The sequence below is a fragment of the Protopterus annectens genome, chromosome 16.part0 (assembly GCF_019279795.1).
Source record: "Protopterus annectens isolate FY-2018-M chromosome 16.part0, PAN1.0, whole genome shotgun sequence".
Lineage (NCBI taxonomy): Eukaryota > Metazoa > Chordata > Ceratodontiformes > Protopteridae > Protopterus > Protopterus annectens.
The window spans coordinates 218,918,222-218,940,466 of record NC_056750.1 but is presented as its reverse complement, the minus strand read 5'-3'; the positions used below and the strand labels follow the sequence as shown (position 1 = coordinate 218,940,466).

The 22,245-nt window shown below is 39.6% G+C and overlaps 1 gene segment (V, D, J or C); it reads left to right on the top strand.

Annotated features, from left to right (window-relative positions):
- The first annotated feature begins 501 nt into the window (after positions 1-501).
- LOC122790560 overlaps positions 502-22,245 on the top strand; it is a 32,527-nt gene continuing 10,783 nt past the window's right edge. The window contains 1 exon segment of the V gene segment in view: positions 502-661. Within this exon segment, the coding sequence occupies positions 502-661 (160 nt within the window).

The following is a 22,245-nucleotide window of genomic DNA, read 5'->3' as shown; positions in this document are numbered from 1 at the left end:
GTAAACTGACCTGTCCCTTTTCTCCAAAGGTATTACACATTTCATGCAGCCCTTCAAATGTCTTAGACATCAAATGCACACTGTTTACTCCACTATTTACTTCACTAGTACTATCAAAAACATCTGTGAGCAATTCAACATTCATATCATCTTGAGCTCTATTTAAATTATTTTCATTACCTTCTGTACCATGAGAGATGTGCAGCTTATTTAAACATCTATTGTTCACATTTCATTTAAACCAGATTGTCCCTTTTCCCCAAGAGTGTTACACACTTCATGCAGTTTTTCAGATGTCGTAGGCATCAAATGCACATTATTTACTTCGCAAGTAATATTACAAACATTATGAAAAGAAACAGGAACATGAAAGTCATTTCCAAATGTATTAGAAACATATTCATTTGAGTCTAACAGTCTTACTTCTTTCTGTTTCTTCCATTGCCTTTTCCTCTTGCCGTTTTTGTTCGTTGCTGTTGCTGCAGTTGTACTCACCTTTCCATGGTGTTTTTTGAACTCAAAGATTCATCTGAGCTGACTTCTTCAAAGGAGACACCTTTTCTCCCTGAAATTTGTTCTCCTGAAGATATAGATGAATCACAAGCCTCAGTCCCTGATCTTTTACTTTTCCGATGCATACTAGCATGCCCTCTCCATGAACGTACATAGATAGAACCCTTTTCAAAATCTTTAATGTCTCTATTAAGTTTTTTTCTTTTTCCACTCAATGATATTATTTTTTACTTTCTGTACATTGCAATTAACCTGATCAAACATTAATTTGTACCTTTGGGCAGGAATATCATTCCAAAGTGCTTCTTGCAATGTTATAACCCCCCCTGCAGTTTCTTCATATTTTGAGCGTTCCTTTTAATCAGGTCCTGCAACCAAGTGATGGTACATTGTAAGTAGGCCTGCCTCCACTCAGCCAGGAGATCACTCTCATCATCGGCAAAGTCACCGGCTGGCAGCTGGTCTATTCAAAGGCCCCTGGGAGTGATCTCTAACAAAACATACTTCTCCAACAGTTTATTATCATAAAAAATGGTTACTTCCCTGGTCATAAGTCTCTCCAACATACGGAATCTGTCTATTTCACAATCTTCCAATGTGGAACCCCAAGGATCCCTTAAGACAAATCTCTGTTAATGGTCAGCAATCAAATCCATAAAGGAACAACTGGCTATGGCTTCTGAAGTTTCAGTGGTCTCCATGTTCCAAGAAGCAAACTATACATCCAAACATAAATGTAGACTAGATTTCAACCCACAAAATGTTCCAGCAGAAGGCAAGAAGCCGAGGTACCAGAACGTTTTATTATTAAAGAAGTTTTGTCCTGCCAGTGATGTTCCTGCTTTTGTTCTTGCATAGATACTTCTACCTTTTGCTTCAAAACACTAGCATTTGCTATTTACCTGAGGCAAATTTTTTGAAATCTGCTTGGAGTATAAAAATACCTTGGCAAACACTACAATTAAAAATCTTAAACGTTTCTGACTTTGCCACACAGTTGGGAGCCATACAGATGTCCTACTATTGTTCCATTATAAATTGCTTTTTATAGTCTCTCTTCACAGTCTTTTCTAATGTCTCAGATCGATTCTTATAGCTACCATACAGTATGTTATGTGCTCTACTTACTATCCCATTTTTAAGAGCAACTTCCATTCTAGACTCCACCAAAAACTCTGCCAGAGCTGATCTTTCTCTTAATACTACCCTAGACCTTACCTGTTGTCTGTATTCTATTATCAGGCCCTGGTAGGGAAGGCAGTCCCTAACATGCAGTCCAAACTTCTGATGGGCCTTATCCCACCTGTCCCTCTATATTTACTTGTTACTGATACCTTGGTTCTCTTGTCAATTTTCTCAGTAAATTCCAGCCATTGTTATCAGTATTGTTGAACATTCTGAGGAAGTTCAACAGTTTTGTGTAGTTGTATGGAAATATTTTTTCTGTAACACAGTATGATAATTAACTGGGTAAGGAACTCCAGCCATTCAGAACAAGTACTGCAGAGGAATGAAAGCATATGAGGAAAGAAAGGGGGAAAATGAGATGAGAATGTGCAATGGAAGTTAGAAATTTTTCAAGCCCTTTTTGGCCTTCCAATCTTCCTACCACCATTAAGAGCTACTCCAGTGATTCTTTTCTCCAATACTTCCTGGCATTCCAATACAATATGCATAGGAAGTGAGAAAATGGGAAGATTTTAGCAGGTTTCATATTTAAAAATGAGCCTGTTTCTTAGTAGCACGGTCTACCTGGTGCTGCCTACACCATCTCTCAAAGAAGCTGGAGTGTGCAGAGTACCTCATTTATAAATGCATTTTTATTTATTTATTTAAAATTTGTTACCTAAAGTACAGCACGGATCCACCCAGACCATTTTCTGGCTCATTCTAAGGGAAGTGCAATGAAATAAACAAACTTTAATCAATATTAATCTAACAGTGATAATGTAAGATCAAGCATGCATGGTGAGAGGAGTCAGGATAATAATGTATGTAGGTTAAACAAGCACAATTATAAGACAGGCAGATATGATACAAGAATTAAGTGTACAGTCATTAAGAGGAATACTTCTATATTGTCATAACATCATATAGTATAATATTTCTATTAAAAAAATAATATGCAAAGAACAAAGTATTTATAATATGTGGCTTGGAATGTGAGAGAGAGACTAAGATATAAGTCAAATGAGGGAAAAATGTACGGCCAGAATTAATAAAGCCTATAGGGTCTGTTTCAACTGTATGCACAGCGCGGCAGTGCACTATTTTGTATTAAGTGTCTCTACATGGTGTGTAGAGCCGTGCAAACAAGGTAAGCATTGTGGCATGCTAATTACAGCATAAGCAGCTGAATTGCATGCTAATCAATCAATCCAACATGGTGGAGCTATTCGGGTTCATATTACGTTATCAAAACTTTTAAAAGTTTGAAAGCTATATGGTCAAACCCATATGTTCAAACTTTTAAAATTTTGAAAATGATCAAAAAAATAAATAAAAAACAGAAAAAACCTACCTAATGGTTGTAAACGTGGGGGGGGGGGCAAGTGCCCCTGCACCCCCACACCCCCCACTCTTTAAATATACCAACCCCAAGACCACACTACAGTGCAGTAAAGGGAAATCTTCCCTTTCCGCACTGAACAGAGATCTCCATTAGCATGTTCAAACTTTTAACAGTTTGAACATACGGGTTCGACCATATAGCGTTCGAACTTTTAAAAGTTCAACAATGTAATAGGGAACTGAACTATTCAATAAGCTAGAAAGAAACTGTGTAGACACTGTGGTGGTTTTCACAGTGAATTCCAAAACCTACTGGAATACAGCCATGGAAAGCAATTTACACAGAAATAATGTTAGGGGCTGCTGCTGCTTTAACTCATTTTATGTGCTACAGGCTGAAGCCTATGCTGCTATTGCTGCCAATAGACCTAGGCCAAGAAAGAGATGAGTTTTCAGGCCCCATTTAACTTTTCACAGCATACACAATGTGGAAATTGTAGAATGTTACAGGGTGGATAGGGACACTCTACAGGAACTCTGCAACCTCTGTCGTCCTCAACTCAAAAACAGGGACAACTGAGGGGAACCCATCCTGGTGGAGACAAAGGTATGTGTAGCACTTAAAATCTTAGCTACAGGTACCTTTCAGAGACCAACAGGAGACATGCTGGGGGTGTCACAGGCGTTAGCATCCAGGATCCTCCATCAATTCCTGAATGTTGTGCTACAACATGCCAGTGACCACATATATTTTCCCTGTACTCCTGAGGAGACGGCCAGAAATATGCAGGAGTTCTATTCCGTTTGGCACACTACCCTAAAGTACTGAGTGCCATAGACTGCACACATATAGAACTTAAGACACCACCCAGGGAACAGGGTAGGCTCTACATAAACAGAAATGGCTATCACTATATTAACTGCCAACTCTTGTGTAATACCAAAGAAATCATTCTGAACGTGTGTGCTGGCAACCTTGGCAGTTACATCAACTCACATATCTGGCACACCTCCTAAATGGACCAGATGTTTGGTAGAGGGGATATCCCACAGGGTCATTTACTGGGGGATGGAGGATATGCACTGGAACTGTAGCTGATGACACCCAGCAGAAATGCACACATACCCACTGACTAATGCCATAATGAGGCACATTCTCAAACCAGAAATATCATAGTGCGGGTGTTTGAAGTCATGGTTCTGGAGCCCAGATACATCTGGGGAGCCCTCCAGTACAATCCATGGACATGTACTGAAATATTTACAGTATGTGCCATGCTACACAACATCATCCTGAGAAAACAACTTCATCAGGATCAGCAAGGGGAAGAAGCATGCATCCTATCACTAATGCCAAGCTCACCACAACCACAGGCAGATGAGGAGTCACAGCAGGTACCACCAGCTGCTGTGGGTGGAGGCAGACATAGGCATGCTCAATATGCCCTGGAACTGGCTAAGATACATGCATAGCACACTCAGTCTCCACCTAGGGTCCTAAAACCTTCCTCCTACACACATACATCTAGTAACATTGATGCCAGGCAACTCTCACAACCTTTACCTCCCCATGTATTGACTGTGTACTGCTTGCATCAGACAGAGTCAACACTGAACTAAAACTATGGCAACTGCTGCATTTACAGGTCAAGTCTTGAACCTGGAGTGTACTGTGTAATAATATGAATGACTGGCATATCCTTGTATTTCATTACTTGCTACTGTTACTGTCAGTAAGTAAAATGTGGGATATTTGTACAAAAATTACATTAACATGTGATAGCAGAAACTTACTTGACTTATATGTGTCCATTATTAAGTAGTAGGCCTTAGTGTTTGTATTGGAAAATTATTAAAGAGAGAAGCTATGAAAGTAATGATCCACATTGCAGTTTCTGACTTCACAACCCTCACAAGATCATTCACAATAAAGTTAGAAATTTTGATGCTATCAACTGTCTAAATTTCCAAGGGCAATATAAGTCAAAGGTAAAATTACCAGTTCAACACCACAAATGCAGATATACTAAGCAGCAAGTCAGCTGTACACCCTGGGCATCAGACACAAAGCTTATGCATCCCTAAATCTAAAAGATAGAAAACAGAGATATGGCACAGCTATCATCACTTGCACAGGGTGTTGTGTGTGTGTGTGGGGGGGGGGGTCCTACACTGACATAAAATGTCAGTGAGTGTGTATGAGTAAGAAAGAGAAGCAGGCAGACATTTAGATAAACCAACAAATGATCAGTGAGACAAAATGAGTTTTAAGCTGCATGGTTGAACCATGTAACTGTTGTGTGTGTGTCTATAGGGTTCGCCAGGTGAAATTGGTGTGTGAGTGTCTGCATGAAAATAGCCAAGCTCTGTGATAACTTTACATCTTGGTATGTCAGACAGGGTTGAGCCATGCATGCATGCTAGAGTTGGCAGTTCACTGTCGTCCCCAACCATGAGAACCGTCTCTGCTAGGAGTTGCACTGGCACATCTATACTCATGGTCAGATAAACTGCTGCTACATGAATGTGACTGATATCTGCTGGATGAGCTCCCTTCATGGGGACACCCAGGACCATGACCGCATGGCCTGCCACATCTGGATGTGGACAGCTCACCCACTGATGGAGCAGTGGAAGTACTGACACTATGGAAGTGTGATCAGGCATGGCCACATTGGCTAACAGCAGATGATGTGACTGACCTACACTCATGAGGATGCTGTTACCCTCCCAGCAAATGTTCTGTCACAGACAATGTTCGTTTCATGACAGACACCCCTCATTCCATCAGAGATACCCCATGTTCCGATGTGTCATTTGTCAGATCCATTGAATCAACAACATGGTGGAGGCAGTCATGTATGCATTTGTCTGGAGCACCTAATGGAATGTCCCCATGCCTCCAAGATGCCCCTAAACAAACACTGAGTGGTAGGAAGAGAAATCTGGAACAGGTGCAGGAGGGACAGCAGGCCTCCTTTGAGCACCCCTAACAACCCTCCTGCATGGCACCTCACCCATACTTTGGCTATGGCCAGAGTCAACTGGCACTGAAGCCACAGTAACCACACTTTCCTGATTGATTGACTAGCCCTCCACCTGTCCAATATCTGTGGCCTCACTGGAATGGATAGGCATAGGCCTAGTGGCTGTGTGCAGTGGAATTGTAGGGGGTGGCTGTATGACAACCTCAATGTCAGATTCACCCCTGCACCCCCTGACTGTGCCTCAGTTTGGCCACCATCATCATCAGAGTCTGCTGATACACTGACATCAGGTGGCAGAGGTCCCACACTTCCACTGTCATGATCACCTGTGATGGAAAGCAACAAACACAGGTAACATTTAATACCTACACTACTATATTCCAATGTATGCTAAAAGTGGTGCCATTATTACAGACAGTACGGCAATACACAAAACAGGCCTGACATCAACATCACACAAAATTGCTCAGCGGTATTGACATAAAAATGTTTGGCTTACTATCTGAAGATGAGATTCCCCTCTGCAAGCTAAATGCTCCTGGAAAAAGTTGAGCCAAAGGTAAGGGGAGCATCATTGCAATTAACAATAACACAGGGGGTAATACTTTTACCCCTTATTATGTCTATTAACTATACTTTCAACAAGAACTTGGCTGAGAACTCCATCCCAAGGCAATCAATCAGAATGTGTTTTCAACTGTAGCAATCTTCAATCCCTCCCAAAAATCCTTGTGACACAGAAGTAATGTAGTGATTTTAATTGTTTTACCATACAACAGTATTCAACTGTTGAGATAGCAAAGCCTACCTGGAAGCTCTTCCTGAGACATGCTGGCAGACCCTGATACTGTTGCAATGACATCCAGTACATGCTGTTCTGCACTCTTTTTGGGAGCTACCTGGATCCCTGACAGCGAACAGGAACTCTTCATTCAGTGTTACTGGTGGCTCTATGGCAGGCCCTCCACTGGGTAACCAACTGATCACAGCTCACTACAGCTGCTCTCCTCTATGTAGGTGTGATCATGTCAGTGGCCCTATGGTGCACCTACTCATATGTCCTGCCATGGCCACCCACAGCATTCACATCATCTGTACTCTGGTGCCAAATTTGCATTCTGCATGTCATATCGCCCCGTCTCCTCTTAAGCGGGAAGGCACCATGTTGCCTAAAGGCATCCACTATCACCTGATTTCCAGCATCAGTGAAGGGTGGTCTTCAAGGATTGACATGCCTGGGTGGCATACTCCTAGGCGTCCTAAATGACAACAGAAGGATAATACACATAAGTATCACATAACTACAAAATAACTGTTCCCAGATGAACCAAAAAGGTAGCCTCTCAGTATTACTTACTGGAGAAACATAAAACAGTCTAGAGATATGAAATATGAACAGGCTGGATGCAAAAAATGGAGAGTAAAAATAGTGACATATCCTTGTTTGTGCTATAACAGTAACTCAGCTTTGCTCCTCCCAAAGGAACAGGAAAATGACACACGTTGCTAACAAACTATCTTGGAAATGTCAAAAGTGCCATCAAAGTAACTGTCCCTGAAGCTTATGTACATATTTATTATGGGGTGTTCCATTTTCAAGTATTGGCAAGCATGTATACCTGTGAAATGCCTTGACAAACATGCCTATGGCATCAGTACATTTCTAAGTAATACATACAGATTAAAGTGTAAATGCCTTTGCTTCATATTTTTCTTAATTACATTCCAGCATATGCAGTATGTAGCTGACAAAATGCAAACATACTTTCTGAAGTTCAGCAATCCTCTGTGCAAATATATCCCAAAGAAATAGCATATCTTCAGTTTTCCCCACATAAACAAGTCTGCTCACCATCACTTTGTCTAGCTACATGGTTGCCTTTTAATATGGTGTAATTTAGGGCTGTTAGCATAATGAATATGCAACTTAAGTGTGAACTGATTAGAATTGTTGAATCCCAAACATGTGGATTCATGTAGGAGATGTATGGATTGCAGCTACAAATGATTACTGGTTAGGATAAGGAAAACACAACAACACTGCAGGCTGCCCTACATCCAGTGGATGTGTCAAGTTAGATCTGCGAAGTGTTTAATGTAAGGTTGGAAATGTGAGTAAGCAGTGCACAATTCACAGGCTGTGTTCAGTAACATCCAACCTGCCCTTCATTTGTTGGAAATTGCATATGATGTTATTTCCAGTTAATATCCTCACACATTTTAAGGCCAGTGATATAGAATGACTTACACTTTGCATGTCTCAGATTACTGGTCAGATAACTGAAGAATGCCCAACAAACACAGAGAGGTAATGCAGAGCTGTATATTTGCAAGCAGTAATCATAACATGTTGTGTGACCACAAAGTGCATTACATCCAAATATAATAAGTGTACAAATTACAGTTGTATGGATTCATATTACTGTAGATGATGTTGCAGTTAGTTGTTTGCAGAATGACTTCAGTTCCTTGCTGCAAAGCTGTGTGTGTAGCAAATGGGATAAGGCATCCATCCTGTGTTCTGAAAGTTCACTGGAGTAAGAGTTCAAATCCAGATCTTTGTAGACATAGCTCATACGAACCTTTTAGTATGAAAGATTGATTTTCCTCATTTCAACTACTTGTCCCTTTTTTGTCTTTTTCCCTATTTTCTCTTGTTTTTTTTTTTTTTTGTTTTTTTTTGGTAGGCCAGTGTTTGCGGGATGTGACGCTTAGGGCAAACATGGGAAACAGAAAATAAACGGTGGGTTTGGCTGTGCTTATCTCATTTACACAAAGAATGGCAGTGCACAAACTAGACAAGTGGACTACCCAAGAAACAGACAGGACCCAGACAGCCAAAAATAGAAACTGGATGCATTCTATTATTCTATTGGGCAGCGTACAAACTTGCTAAGTGGTGTTGCATGGCAGTTAACAGAAAGACCTTAACAATGATTAGTAGATTAGGGAAAGTTAGGTAACTAGTCTTGTGGTAGCAGGTGTAAGTGTAGAGCTGGAGTACAGATAGCCCTTTGTTCTAGTACTGGGTGTGCAACCTTCTTTTTACTGTTGTGACATTGCAGTTTATAACAATGAACTGAAACATAGACAACTGTTATTTCAACTTTTTGTGGCAGCAGGTATAAGTGTAAGACTGTCATACACATGGTCCTGGGTTCTAAGTGTAAGATTGTCATACACATGGTCCTGGGTCCTAATACAGGATGTTCCTTACACTTTTACTATTGTTCCACTTCCTATTATATTCACTCTCACTTATAACACTTTAGATAGTGGAGCTGATATTAATTATATGTATGAGGGATGAGACATTATTATTCTGTCAGAATAACCTTCCAATTGCAATTATTGCATTCCTTGCTGCTTGGTACTGCTGCTTTTCACTTACCATCATGCTAACACTTGGGTGTGTGCACTCCAGTAAATGCGATAAGTGGAACTGGTGGGAAAGCACCAGTCTCTATTGCTCTGGGTCATTTGAAAGAGGTGGCTGGCATTAGAGGGGATGGTGCCAGGTTTAGGGCACAGAGGTGGGATGTTCAGGAGTCCAGGATATTTACTGGACACCTAGTAAAGCACCAAAGCTTCTACAGGGTGACCATTCTGGCTTCCAGTACAAGTCTGAGGATTGGAATAGTCTTCGATTCTCCTTCCTGATTGTATTAAATTATATTTCTTGTATAATACAATACACCTATCTCTCTTCTCTGTATGTTTTAATTTTATTGTTTTGAACATTTTCCAGTAAGCAATGAAACAAAATATATGAACTAATAATGACAAAACTGCCCAGTACAAAACATTATCATCATAAAAGTCTACTCAAACTTCTGCCATTACACTCCATCAATATCAGTAAATATGCACAATCTCTGCAGAAGTAAAAGTCATATAAATAATTCCACATTAAAAAGATCTGTAACTAATGAAGAGGTTGCTGCTAGCAAAAAAAAACTTTATATTTCATTGTTTCATCTACAAATAAATAAAGTGCCTGTTGCCCTTGAAGAATAAATTGCCTATGTTACATAAGAAAAATGATAAGCTGGTAATATTGCAATAGGGAATGGATGACAAATTGACAACAAAGTCATAGTTTCTAGGCATGTCATCCAAAGGAGGATATACTCAGGACTGCACCACCCCACCCCCCCTGTAAAGTACAACACAGTATTAAGTGTCTCAGTATGTAAGAGACCATAATCATTACATACAGGCCATTTCAGTTAATGTTACGTGTATCCCTTTGTTCTTTGACTACAATACATGTTTTTTCTTCTACTTTTTGACTAATGGTATACTATACAATTGCATGCAATTAGTATAACATAAGATAAACCTGATTTATAAATTTGATACAGATATTAAGAGAATAAGAATGTTACTTCAAACTAATATAATCAATTAAAAGGAATTTTAAAATTAAAGATTGACATTAAGTCTACAGGAAAGAAGTGCTTCCAAACAAACAATCCACCTGCATTCTTTGATAGAAAAAAAATTTCTGCCAACTATATTTAAGAATAGTATCAGGGACTATCACATATGTGCCAGTAAACAGAAAATCAGCCCCTAGTTGTTTAAAATGTATTGGTAAAGTATATTTTTCCCTCTTGTATTTAAGCAAATTTAAAATGTTCAGTTATATGAGTGTATCACCCAGAGACTCCCTATGCTGAACAAAAAACCGGTACACATGTGAGGGCACTCTGGTCTTGTTCAAGTCTAATCTTGACCAATGAATGGATGGGAGATTGCAGATATACCCCCAGGGATATTACACTGGCCACTGCTTGACAAAATGATAGCAAAAGTTTTTTAGGCAACTTTTTTTATTCAAAAGGGGTTAATGAGGCCACATAACTTCATGCTAGGCTTATTGAAATGCCCTTAAGCAGATAGCCTAGTACTCATATGAGTGTAAAAATACTGTGATGTCCTTCCCATGTTGAATGCAGAACAAGAAAAATTGGAAAATGATATAATCCATTCACTTTTGCAGGTTTTAAGATGTTGAATTTGAAAGATTTTAGATGCATTTGCTGATGCAAAGCATTTATTTTTAATAGTATATTTACAGGTGAGTCTCCGCTTAACAGATAGCACTCTAGTGCTTGCAAGCTTACCTATATGTTGTACTGATAAAAGAAGAGGTGTAAGACTGTAGGAAATACAGAGATGCAGACAGCAACACAAGAATGGAATGTCTTCTGGTATTTAAAATTGCACACAGGCGGAAAGGAAGAACAGGACATCTGTATGACAATGCATGCACAGACATAGCGCAACAGCAGTGTGCGATGTAACTGGGCCATTCTTAAAGAATAATTCCCTTAAAAAGGAAAACAGTATTTTTTTTAATTAAAAATTAAATATGACAGTCCCTTGGAAGTGAAGCAAAAAAAAAAAAAGTGCTGCCAAGGGCAGAACATCTGTCTCACTCCCATTAAGTTACTCCACTGGTTCAGAGCTGTCATGGAGGCACAGGCCAGTTCTATCTGGGCCTTGAAAGAGACAGAGTACAGCATGTCATGCATTATGATGTGTAAGACTGCATAACTCGCACACATCTGTGCTCCCTGTAATGGATGAATGATATAATGCAGTGGCTGTTACGAAACATCTGTTGGAGGAAGATCAGCATCCTCAAGGCTGAAAAGCTCATCAGATGTTAGCCAAAATGACTGTGGCCATGCCAGATCCCATTGGTACCACTTCCACTGCTCCATCAGTGATTAAGGTGTCCACACCCAGATGTGGCAGACTATGTGGTCCTGCTCATGGCTGTAGTTGTGATGATAGCTTATCAAGCAGACTTCTTTCACATTCAGGTAGCAACACGACTTCTGGCCATGGTCATGGAATTAGCAGTGCAACTCCTGCCAGAGGTAGTTCACATGGTTATGGGCAGCAACAGTGAAATGAATACTCTGCAAGGCATGGCTCACACCTTTCTGGAATGCCAGGACATAATGCTAGCACAAATGTTTTGGCTGTGTTCTTGCAGACCAATATGGAGTAAACCTCACATTGCCCATCTCATCTCACACACACATGCTTAGATTCTTTAATACTGATTTATTTACATTTAGAGTGACTGGCCCTGACATTGCATATTTGCTGTTAAACTCATTTCTCACTCACGCACACTTTTTTTGTACCAGACTTCCCCCCATAATCCACCCCCACTCTGCACAAATGTTGATGATTCTGCCCTACAGTTAGCAAATTTCTTTGTGACTTAGGGCTGCCTATGCCTCTTGAACAGAGAAAACAGCTAATGCTTCCTTGGTCAGATGCCTGTTTTCATCAAGATTATGTACTGAATTGTATTTTTGTTTTATTCTGCATAAGTTCAACTGAATTAGCATTTGTTATGCTCGTACTTGTAGTATTATGATTAGTAGTATTTACAAATAACTGCTTGCTCAGCACCTTGTGCAGATAATGATTAGATTACCATGGTCCCTGCTGGGGTGTCTAACTTGGATGAGTTTTATGCCTAAAGGACATTAGTGAGCAGGCCAAGCATATGTTTTTGGGCAATAACTTTTTTGTTTCCTTCTGTCGGATTGTGCATCCTCATTTGTGTCATAACTATATGTTTTATTTTGTAGTCATAAGGCTTCTCTGCCTATTCTTGATCATCTACCTATATGGATGATGGTGACATTGACTTACCCCCTTATGTTTGCTTGACATGGCCAGCTTAGGCTTGATGGATGGATTGTATACATATGCAGGGAAAAGACATTATATACCTTTTAACTGCTTCATTGTTTTGTTTTGCACTCATAAAGGTTACTGCTGAAATTCCTGTATAGTTGACCAAGGTTTTGTATTTTAGTGAATAACAGTACATACATATAAGGATAAGCAGTTATCTGTCCATTACAGGCTCATCACTTACTTCAGTTAATTCTGATGATAATGTTTCAGTCTGAGGTTACTTCTGTCTGATGCTCACTGTACGCAGCTTCTACATGAGTAAGCAAAGTCTACTAATTCTGCATGCATCACTGTTAACTTTTATACATGCTTAGCTGATTTTTAGTTGATCACTTAGGTCATGAGAGTGTATGCTATTTGCTACCTCTTAGACATAGTCGTGCTATATTGGGCATGTGTCTGTCTCTTATGATCACCTGTAGCTGCTAGTTCTTCATCAGACTCCTCATCTCTGTCTACTAGTCCTGCTGGTGGTGCTGGGAACTGCGGTTGATGTCCTGGGTCTCTCTGCTGCAAATATTTCCTGAAAATAATGTTGTGTAATATCTCACATGCTGTCAGCATTTTGGGAGAGGTAGCTGGGTCATACTGCGGGGCACATCCAGATGTAACTGGACATTAGATATATGACTTCAACAGGCCAAAAACATACCCTATGACATTTCTAGTCTGAAGGTGTGCATTGCTGTAAACTTGTTCAGTGAGATTGTGTGGGTTTCTCATAGGAGTCATGACACAAGGTTCCAGTGCATATCCTGCATTCCCTACTGGATGCTCTTGTGGGAAGTTCCCTCTAGAAAGCCTTAGGTACAGATCAGAGGTGTGCCCTATGTGGGAGTTATGGAAACTGCCAGGGTTACCTGAACATACACATTGTAGATGATACCTTATGCTTTAAAGACCATCTGACAGTTGATAAGAGTGATAAGCATTTCTGTAAATATATGTCCCTCACAGCTCACCAGATGGAGCTTTTATTTCAATATGTGAGTGGTCTATGGTCCACAGAACCTTAGGAAAATGTGCTATGGCATAGACATTTTGCATGGTTGTAGCTCTCTTTCCTTTTGAGTACATGGAAACTAGATGTGCTCCTCCACATGTTGCAGCACTGCATTCAGAAACTGGTGTAGCATTCTTGAGGATGTGGCCTGTGACCCTCCCAGTAAGTCTCTTGGTTTCCACTATGTGGAATCTCCAAGATTCCCATGGGGCCAAAGGTGAGGATGGCAGATATTTACTATTTGCTCTATGGTATCCATGTCCACCCTGTAATTGTCTATTACTTCTATCTCATGAAGTCCATGGTAGGTCATAAGTGGTCTAAAGACTCTACATCTTCTAGGCCATGGTCTGCAACAGCCACAGCTGCAGCAGCATCTTATATTGCAGCCTGTTGCACATACAGATTTATGATAGCTGTATCAATCTGTAACATTTAAAAAGTGTCTTTGTGGCTGTATTCCAACAAGTCTTGGAATTCAGGGCTAAAGGGACAGCGGTATGTAGGCACTCAGTTTGTATGTTCCTTAATTGTTCCCCCATGATTATTTGCTTTATTACCATGTACCTCAGCTCCTTAGTCGCTCATTAGCATATTCAGCTGCTAAGCCTTGTTTGGCAGTCATGCATAATGTGTAGAGCAATACCAAACAGCTCACTCAGCGATGCTTGCTGAGCACACAAGCGAAGTGCAATTAGCAGGTATTCATGAATCTAACCCATTGTTTATGGGTATTTTTTTACCATTAGTTCATAAGTTATTGTCATAAGCCTTAAGGTCATCAGAGAATACTGAACATGTTAACCATGGATCATATACGTGAGATCCAACCCATTAAATCTAGTCCATCTTTGATAGTTAATAAAGACCCAGACTTTCTTATATTCAGAGGTAGTCTTATTCAACAGACTGGGTAATTTCTTTGTGATATATAAAGCTTTTAAAGTGGTGTTATAAGACTTGATTTTAAATATACAATTATTGTGTTGGTTAAACATCTCCCGGACCATCTCATTTCTGAATATCTTACAGGTGAATATGAATTTCTTTCTTAAATATCAGTAATGAATTGTAAATAGTTTTAAATGGGAGCATCTTTCTTCACATTTAGAATCTTTTAATGTGCTTATATTTTTAGTAAATTGTCTTTGGTCTCTCTCAGGTTTAACCATTTGTTATATATTCCAGTATGGGCCTTATATGTGTAATGGTGTAACTGATGATATTTCTCCAGATGTTGAGACTATATAAGTACACATTAATATGAGTTAAAATGCACATATGAGGTGTGATTAATTCATTTTTAATCTCTCTTTACAATATTGATGAAATATTATCAGGACCAACTGATACATTATTTTGAAGCCTCAGTAATGATATTTCAACATTTGCAATCAATAAAACATTTTTGAAATCACAAACGGCTTCTGAGATTTCTTCAGCTTCAGTAGGTTAAGTTTAATAACTCCTGCAACTTTCAGCAGAACACAAGAAAACAGGATTAAGATTCCCATCTGAATAAAACACTACCAGGAAAATAGAAAGAAGCTACCTTGGAAATCAGAACAACCCCTACGATGGCTAGATGCCATCCTTGATCCCAAAAAGGCCAGAAATATTCTTAGTTTACAAACAACAAATGTAAAATAAATAAATAAAATAAATAGTTTATTGCTATTCTTCAGGTTTGTGTAAGTATTCATTTAGCATATATAAGTTCAGACAGTATCAGGTGGTGGGGGGTAAAGGGGTGGCTTACACTCCTGCAAAACATGCCTACATTTAATTTTTTTGTTTGGTTGAATTCCTGACCAGTTGTGCTCAGTGAGCTGGATTCTCAACAAATTACCATAGAATTTATTGTGAAAGATTTATGTTTCACTCATTTAAGACAGAAACTGGTAAAGGATGAAAAGGTCTGGAGGGAGATATCTAAAGTAGAGGAAAGGATGGAAGGGGAAGATAAGAAGAGGGCAAGAAAGGGTCCAGGAGAGAAAGACTGGGTTAAAATATGCCAGGCGAAAACAAACCACAGGACATGACAGAGACAGTAAGGAAAGGAGAGAGATTGGTGATAACACTGGAGTGCAGTTTCAGAGGGTATTATGGTGGGTGGGGGTTGAGACTTGGCATGGCCTAGCTATATGCAGATGTTATGGAGGAAAGATGGTTAAGGTTTTTATATAAATAAGCTGAGATATTGAGTGTATGTTTATACCAAACTGAATGAATTTTAATTGTGTATATAACTAGAATATGCAGACATACTATATTACAAGAAGTTAATAAAAAGGTACTGCAAAAAATTCATATGCAGATTAGTATGTTTCAGTCTTAATTGTTCATTACAATATGTGGGCATATACTTTTAGTTTCATTAATCAATTTTTTTGCTTTATCAAACAAAACTGCGTTTCTGATGCTGGCAAAAATGTGGCAATCAATAAAACATTTTTGAAGACACAGCTCCCGAGATTTCTTTTGCTTCAATGGGTTAAGTTTAATATCTTCTATAACATTCAGCAGACCACAAGAAATTGAGATTGAGGCTCTCTTTGAATAAGAGCACCACGAGGAAAATAGAAAGAAGCTGCCATGGAAATCTGAGCCATCCCTATGGAGACTAGATGCCATCCCTGGTCCCAAAATACCAACAGATTTTCTTAGCTTATTGCTATTATTTTCAACTCCTTACCCTTTAGAAGTGAGTGTGATCTGTCACTAGGAATATCAGGAACTGGGAAACACATTTTTAGATTAACAACCTGAAGAAAAGGAAAATCTATGAAAACAAATGGATCACTGTTGGCACTTACTTAGAAGGCACACTGACAGTGCTTTCTTATAGAAAACAAAGACTGCAGAGTTCAACATAAGTGAAATGAATCAACCAGATATGAATTTAATAAATATGTACTCAATAAGCTGCAAGGTATCCATCACAGCCCTGTCTGATGTATCTTCTATCAATGCTTGTCTCACACCAAGCAAGCCAACCTGTCATCTCTTGTTTTCTAACTTACCATAAACTCTGATCTCTTTCATACCCACCATTATGTAACTTCCCAGCCCCACTCTGTCTCAGGCTTCCATCTTCTACTGTTACCATTCAATTTACACCCACACAGCTTAGTATGTGTGATGTACCATCTTTGCAGAATACACATTTGTTGAATGTATATGAAATCAAAATGTTTCAAATCAATGCACATCTGGATCGATTCTTCACAAAAGTGCCTTGCTCTAACCTCTATCCTTCTTCTTTCGATGTTTCCTTATCCTTTCCATTCATATTATTTGTACTCTGCCTTCCAAGTCCTTACAAATCCATCTTACTCACTTTATCCCCAAACTTCTCCATGCTCTATCTGTTTTAAGCTGCCCCAACCTCTTACTCTCAGCTGTTGCTGTCTACCTTTCCCTAATTCTACTTTGTAGTCACACATATTGCAAACATTTCCTGTTTTATATCATTTAGCTCTTTAAAAGATTTAGATTCCAAAGTGCCCCTCATAGAAATTCATCCACTTTTATGATCAACATTCCTCAATCATTCAGATCACATCCCAGAACCTCTCTTCTCTTAGCTATATCCATGTGTATTCTTCTACCAGCCACAGGTTTGAGTACTGAACTATTCCGCTACTTTTTGTAGTCCATATCACAGTCCCTAATACATCCTGTTTGCCTCACTCCCCACATTATACTATGCTATGCTACACTATATTATACTATACTATACTATACTATACTATACTATACTATACTATATTATACTACACTATACTATGCTATGCTACACTATACTATACTATGCTATGCTACAATATGCTATACTATACTATACTATGCCACACTATACTATACTATGCTATGCTACACTATACCATACTATACTATACTATACTATATTCAGTGTGTACAATATACCTTTGTATATTTGGCATCACTAATCTAATTTTACTTTCACCAGCCTTTTCTTCTACTTCACCAAACCTATCTCTCTTCTCTATATGCATACATCTCTCACAGGCTCTGTTCAATTCCATCAACAATGGTTCATTTAATGACAGTGGGACATGCTTCACTGAAGAGGACCAGTGTGGAAAAACATCATCCTTACAATCCCCAATTCTGCCTTAAAGTGAGCTCACGCTTCCAGCCCATATACATAATATCTATTTATTACCACTACATCCCATAAACTATTTTGCCTAATTCCCGCCAGCATCAGAAACACAGTTTTGTTTGACAAAACAGACTTCATAGCGGTTGCCTTTTGATTAATTCTCATAATGCCACAAGCACACACACACACACACACACACACACACACACACACACACACACACACACACACACACACACACAAACACACACATGGATATAGATATAGATATAGATATAGATGTACATATATATTTATGTATAGAGAAAGAGACACTGCCACTGTAGTCCTTAATTACATTGTGTCTGCTAGTTTTACAGGACAGTAGTATCTAGATTGTGTGGTTTTCTTGCACTTCAGTTCTAAAACCAACATTTTTTTCATTAAGAAGGTTTACTGACTGCACTCTTGTGGCAGACGTGTGCTGTAGTAAACATAAGTGAGTTGGGGGCTGCTGGCCGAAAGCTTATTGCATGTTTTCCCAACTAGTCTGTAAGCCTTGCTGTTGTAAAACTTGTTTTTCTGATTCTATATAAGCTCAGTGTTTACATGGGTTTGTGCTCAGTTCCTCAGAGCTGCTCTTGGTTTAACTACTTTGTCTGAGAGTTGCAGAATCTGCTTTATTTAAAGCCATCTGCTGCTAAAAGAATGAAAATAAGTATCATTGTGTAGTTCTGCTGATTATTTTTACTGTATTTCACAATAATCCTGTATTAATTGTTGTATTTCTTGCACTTCAATAGAGTTTCAAAGCTGAACTGTTTTCACTGCTGCTGTAGTACTTAGTTACATTGTCTGCTAGTTTTATAGGAGAGTAGCATCTAGATTGTGTGGTTTCCCTGCACTTCAGCTCTAAAACCAGCATTTTCACATTAAGAGGGTTTTCTGAATGCACTCTTGTGGCAGAAGTGCGATGTAGCAAACACATCTTAGTTAGGGGCTGCTGGATGACAGCTTATTGTATGTTTTCCTAATTGGTCTGTAGGCCCTGCTTTTGTAAAATGTTTCTGATTCCATATATGCCCAGTGCTTGCACTAAGACGCTGTCTGTGCAGTGGAAGTTAGCAGTGCCCTGTATATATGCAAATGCTTTTAAGCTAAAATTTGCCTTAGAATAGCTATCTCTGCAACCTTCCCCAGTCCCCCCTGTTGCTCTAGGATCATCTGAGTTGTGCACAGAGCAGCATCAGCTTGTTGGACAGCTGCAGTTCACACTGACTTTAGCACCCGTTCTTCGTTTGTGTGCTATCATCCTAGTCCAGTTAAAGCTCCCCACTCTTTTCCCTGTTTAAACCCATAGTAAAATCTAAAACCATGAATAGGTACCTTCCTGCTATCCCTGTTGCCAGCCTGGTGGACTTGGGCTTCCTGAGGCAAAGTAGGAATTGTCTCATGTATAGTGACAGCCACTTCATCCTGTAACAAACACATGAGAGTAGTTACACTAGGAAAATTGAGACATAACTCTGATACTGACAAATCAATGACAAACAGGTTGTCAGCACATGCACATCACTTCCCTCACTAAATAATGTCTTGATACATAAACCCACATATGCAGAGGTACTCACAAGCCTCCTGTATGCTCCCCTCAGAAAACACATGAAAACAAAACCAAGTCAACACCAATCACTACACTTAAAAATATGCATTACAGTGTTTCCACAAACAAACCCCCTAAGGCAAAACATCACACATTCTAACATCTTGGTCAAAGGACACTCCATTGTCAGACACATGGACATCCTCCTTACCAAGCTGGCTAAAGAGAGGGTAACAGTCAATGGCCTGTTAGGGGCCAGGAGTCCCCAGATCATGTAGGCACTCAGGTCACTCAACCACAAGTACCAGTATCACTCAGTCATAGTCCATGTGGGTGTAAATGACCTGAGACATATCTATCTAGAGTATGTGAAGAGAGACATGATGGACCTCTCTGAATGTGTGTTGCAAGATGGAATGAGTCTCACACTGATCAGCATTCTACCCTCAACAAGAATGATACCACAATACAAACAGAAAATGATTGACTTCAATTACTGGTTTAGCTACTGGTGTCATTCCAAGGGGATCCAGCATTTGCCAGCCTGGGATGACATGATTGACAGACCACACCGCTTTGCCAGAGATGGTCTATACCTGTCACTACTAGGGATTTGAATACTGACCAAGGCATCAGTCACTGCCATAGTGCTTTTAAAGGCAGTGTCAAATCAACAGACCTACCAATGTAACATTTTTTTTTCTAATGCTAAGTTGAAGGTGCTACTGCTCAGTGCTAAGAGTCTTAACAAGAAACTGCACTCCCTGGAAGCATTCCTCACCCTGGAGAATGCTGACATCTGTGCAGTTAAAAAGACATGTCTCAAGGCTGTGGAAAACATCCCTGCAGTACACGTATACAATGCCTATCACACATTCAGACCACCCTCTGAAAAGGACAGAAATGAAATGAGGATGGGAGGTGTTTCCATTTATATAAAAACAATCACACCTCTAGACTGACCAAGCAGAATGACTTGCTTGAGCTACACCATGTCTAGCTGATCACAAGCAAAATCCCACACCATATCACTAGCTACAGCTGAACCATGAAAACCACTCTGCATACTTGAAGTTACTAGAATCACTTACCATTCAGCCCAACAAACTACTCGTGGGCAATTTTAACTACCCCCTTCATAAACTGGGAAGCATACATGACCACTAACATGCAGGCTCAGAGATTCCTGCACTTTTCAATGCAAATGCTCTGGAACAGCTGGTCTGCACTCCCACTAAGGGCTCAAATATCCTCGACATAGTACTCACAAACATGGGGGAGCATTACACCCCCCACCAGTGTAATGTTCTCATTGGTAAGATCAGATCATGAATTGGCCTCCTTTAAAATAAATGTAACAGTAGAACCCTCATCAATACTTAAAACCATAAAGAATTTTTCCAAGGCAAATTACCTTCTATTAAGTGATAGCATAAGTAATTTTAAACCTTCCCAACCCCCAAAACATGGAAGCCTATGCAGAAGTATACACAAATGTCCTGTACAACCACTTAAATATCTGTATAGAAACAGAATTACCTGACCGAACTAAACCCGGGTCTAGCTGGAAAAACAAGTCACTCTGGTGGACCCCTGGTATAACTAGACTATGCAACAGAAGGAAGAATTTCCTGTGTGGAAGTAAGTGAGAGGGTACACAACAGAGAAAAAAAATTCCTCATTAGCCTCAACAAGAAATCAGGGAGCTAGTCAAGTCTTCAAAAGCTAAATACAAGATTAAAATATCCTCCTAAGCAAAGGGTAGCCACAAAGCATTTTTAGTTATTTTTAAAATCTTAAGGCAAACACTCAACAATTTGTGAATTGGCTGTAGAGGGCACTACCTATATTCAGCCAAAAGAAATAGCGAACCTGCTGGCTGATAAATTCAGCTCAATTTTCAATCCCTCATCACCTCTGGTCACTCTCTATGAAATACCCTTCCATTCATTTGCTTGTTATCAAACAAGAAGTAGGAGGGAGGGTGCACTACAGAGAAAAAAATCCCTCATTAGTCTCAACAGGTAAATCAGAGAGATAGTCAAGTCTTCAAAAGCTAAATATGAAAGAGACTAAAATAGCTCCCTAAGCAAAGGATAACCGCAAAGCATGTTTGATTTATGTCCAAAATCTTAAGGGAAATATTCAACAATGTGCAAGTTGGCTGCAGATGGTACTACCTATACTCAGCCGGAAGAAATAACAAACCTGCTAGCTGATAAATTCAGCTCAATCTTCACCCCATTCATCACCTCTGGTCACTCCCAGTGAAATAGCCCTTACAATCCCTTTACCTGTAATCACAAAAGAACGGCTCATCACTGCACTCTCTAAATCTGGAAACATGGCATCAATGAGCACTGATGAAATCCAAGAATGCCTATTAAATAGCTTGGAACATGCCCTAGCAGACCCACTCAGATCTCTATTTGACCACAGTCTCCAGACAGACTTTGTCCCAGTAGAGTGGAAGACAGCAACAGTCATCTCTCTTCACAATGGAGGGACCATCCACTAACTTAGGAAACTATTGACCCATAAGTCTGACTAGCGTCATATGCAAGGCTATGGAAAGGATAATGATGGACCTGATTAACAACAACATAGGAAATCTCCATACTATAGACCCAACATAGTTCGGCTTTGTCAAGGGCCTGTCTTGTCTGCTCAATCTAGTTAACTTCTTTGAGAAGGTCACCAAGCCATGGATGAGGGTAAGACCGTGCATACCACCTACCTTAACTTGGCCATAACATTTTCACAATACCCCACTCAGGCATTATAGATA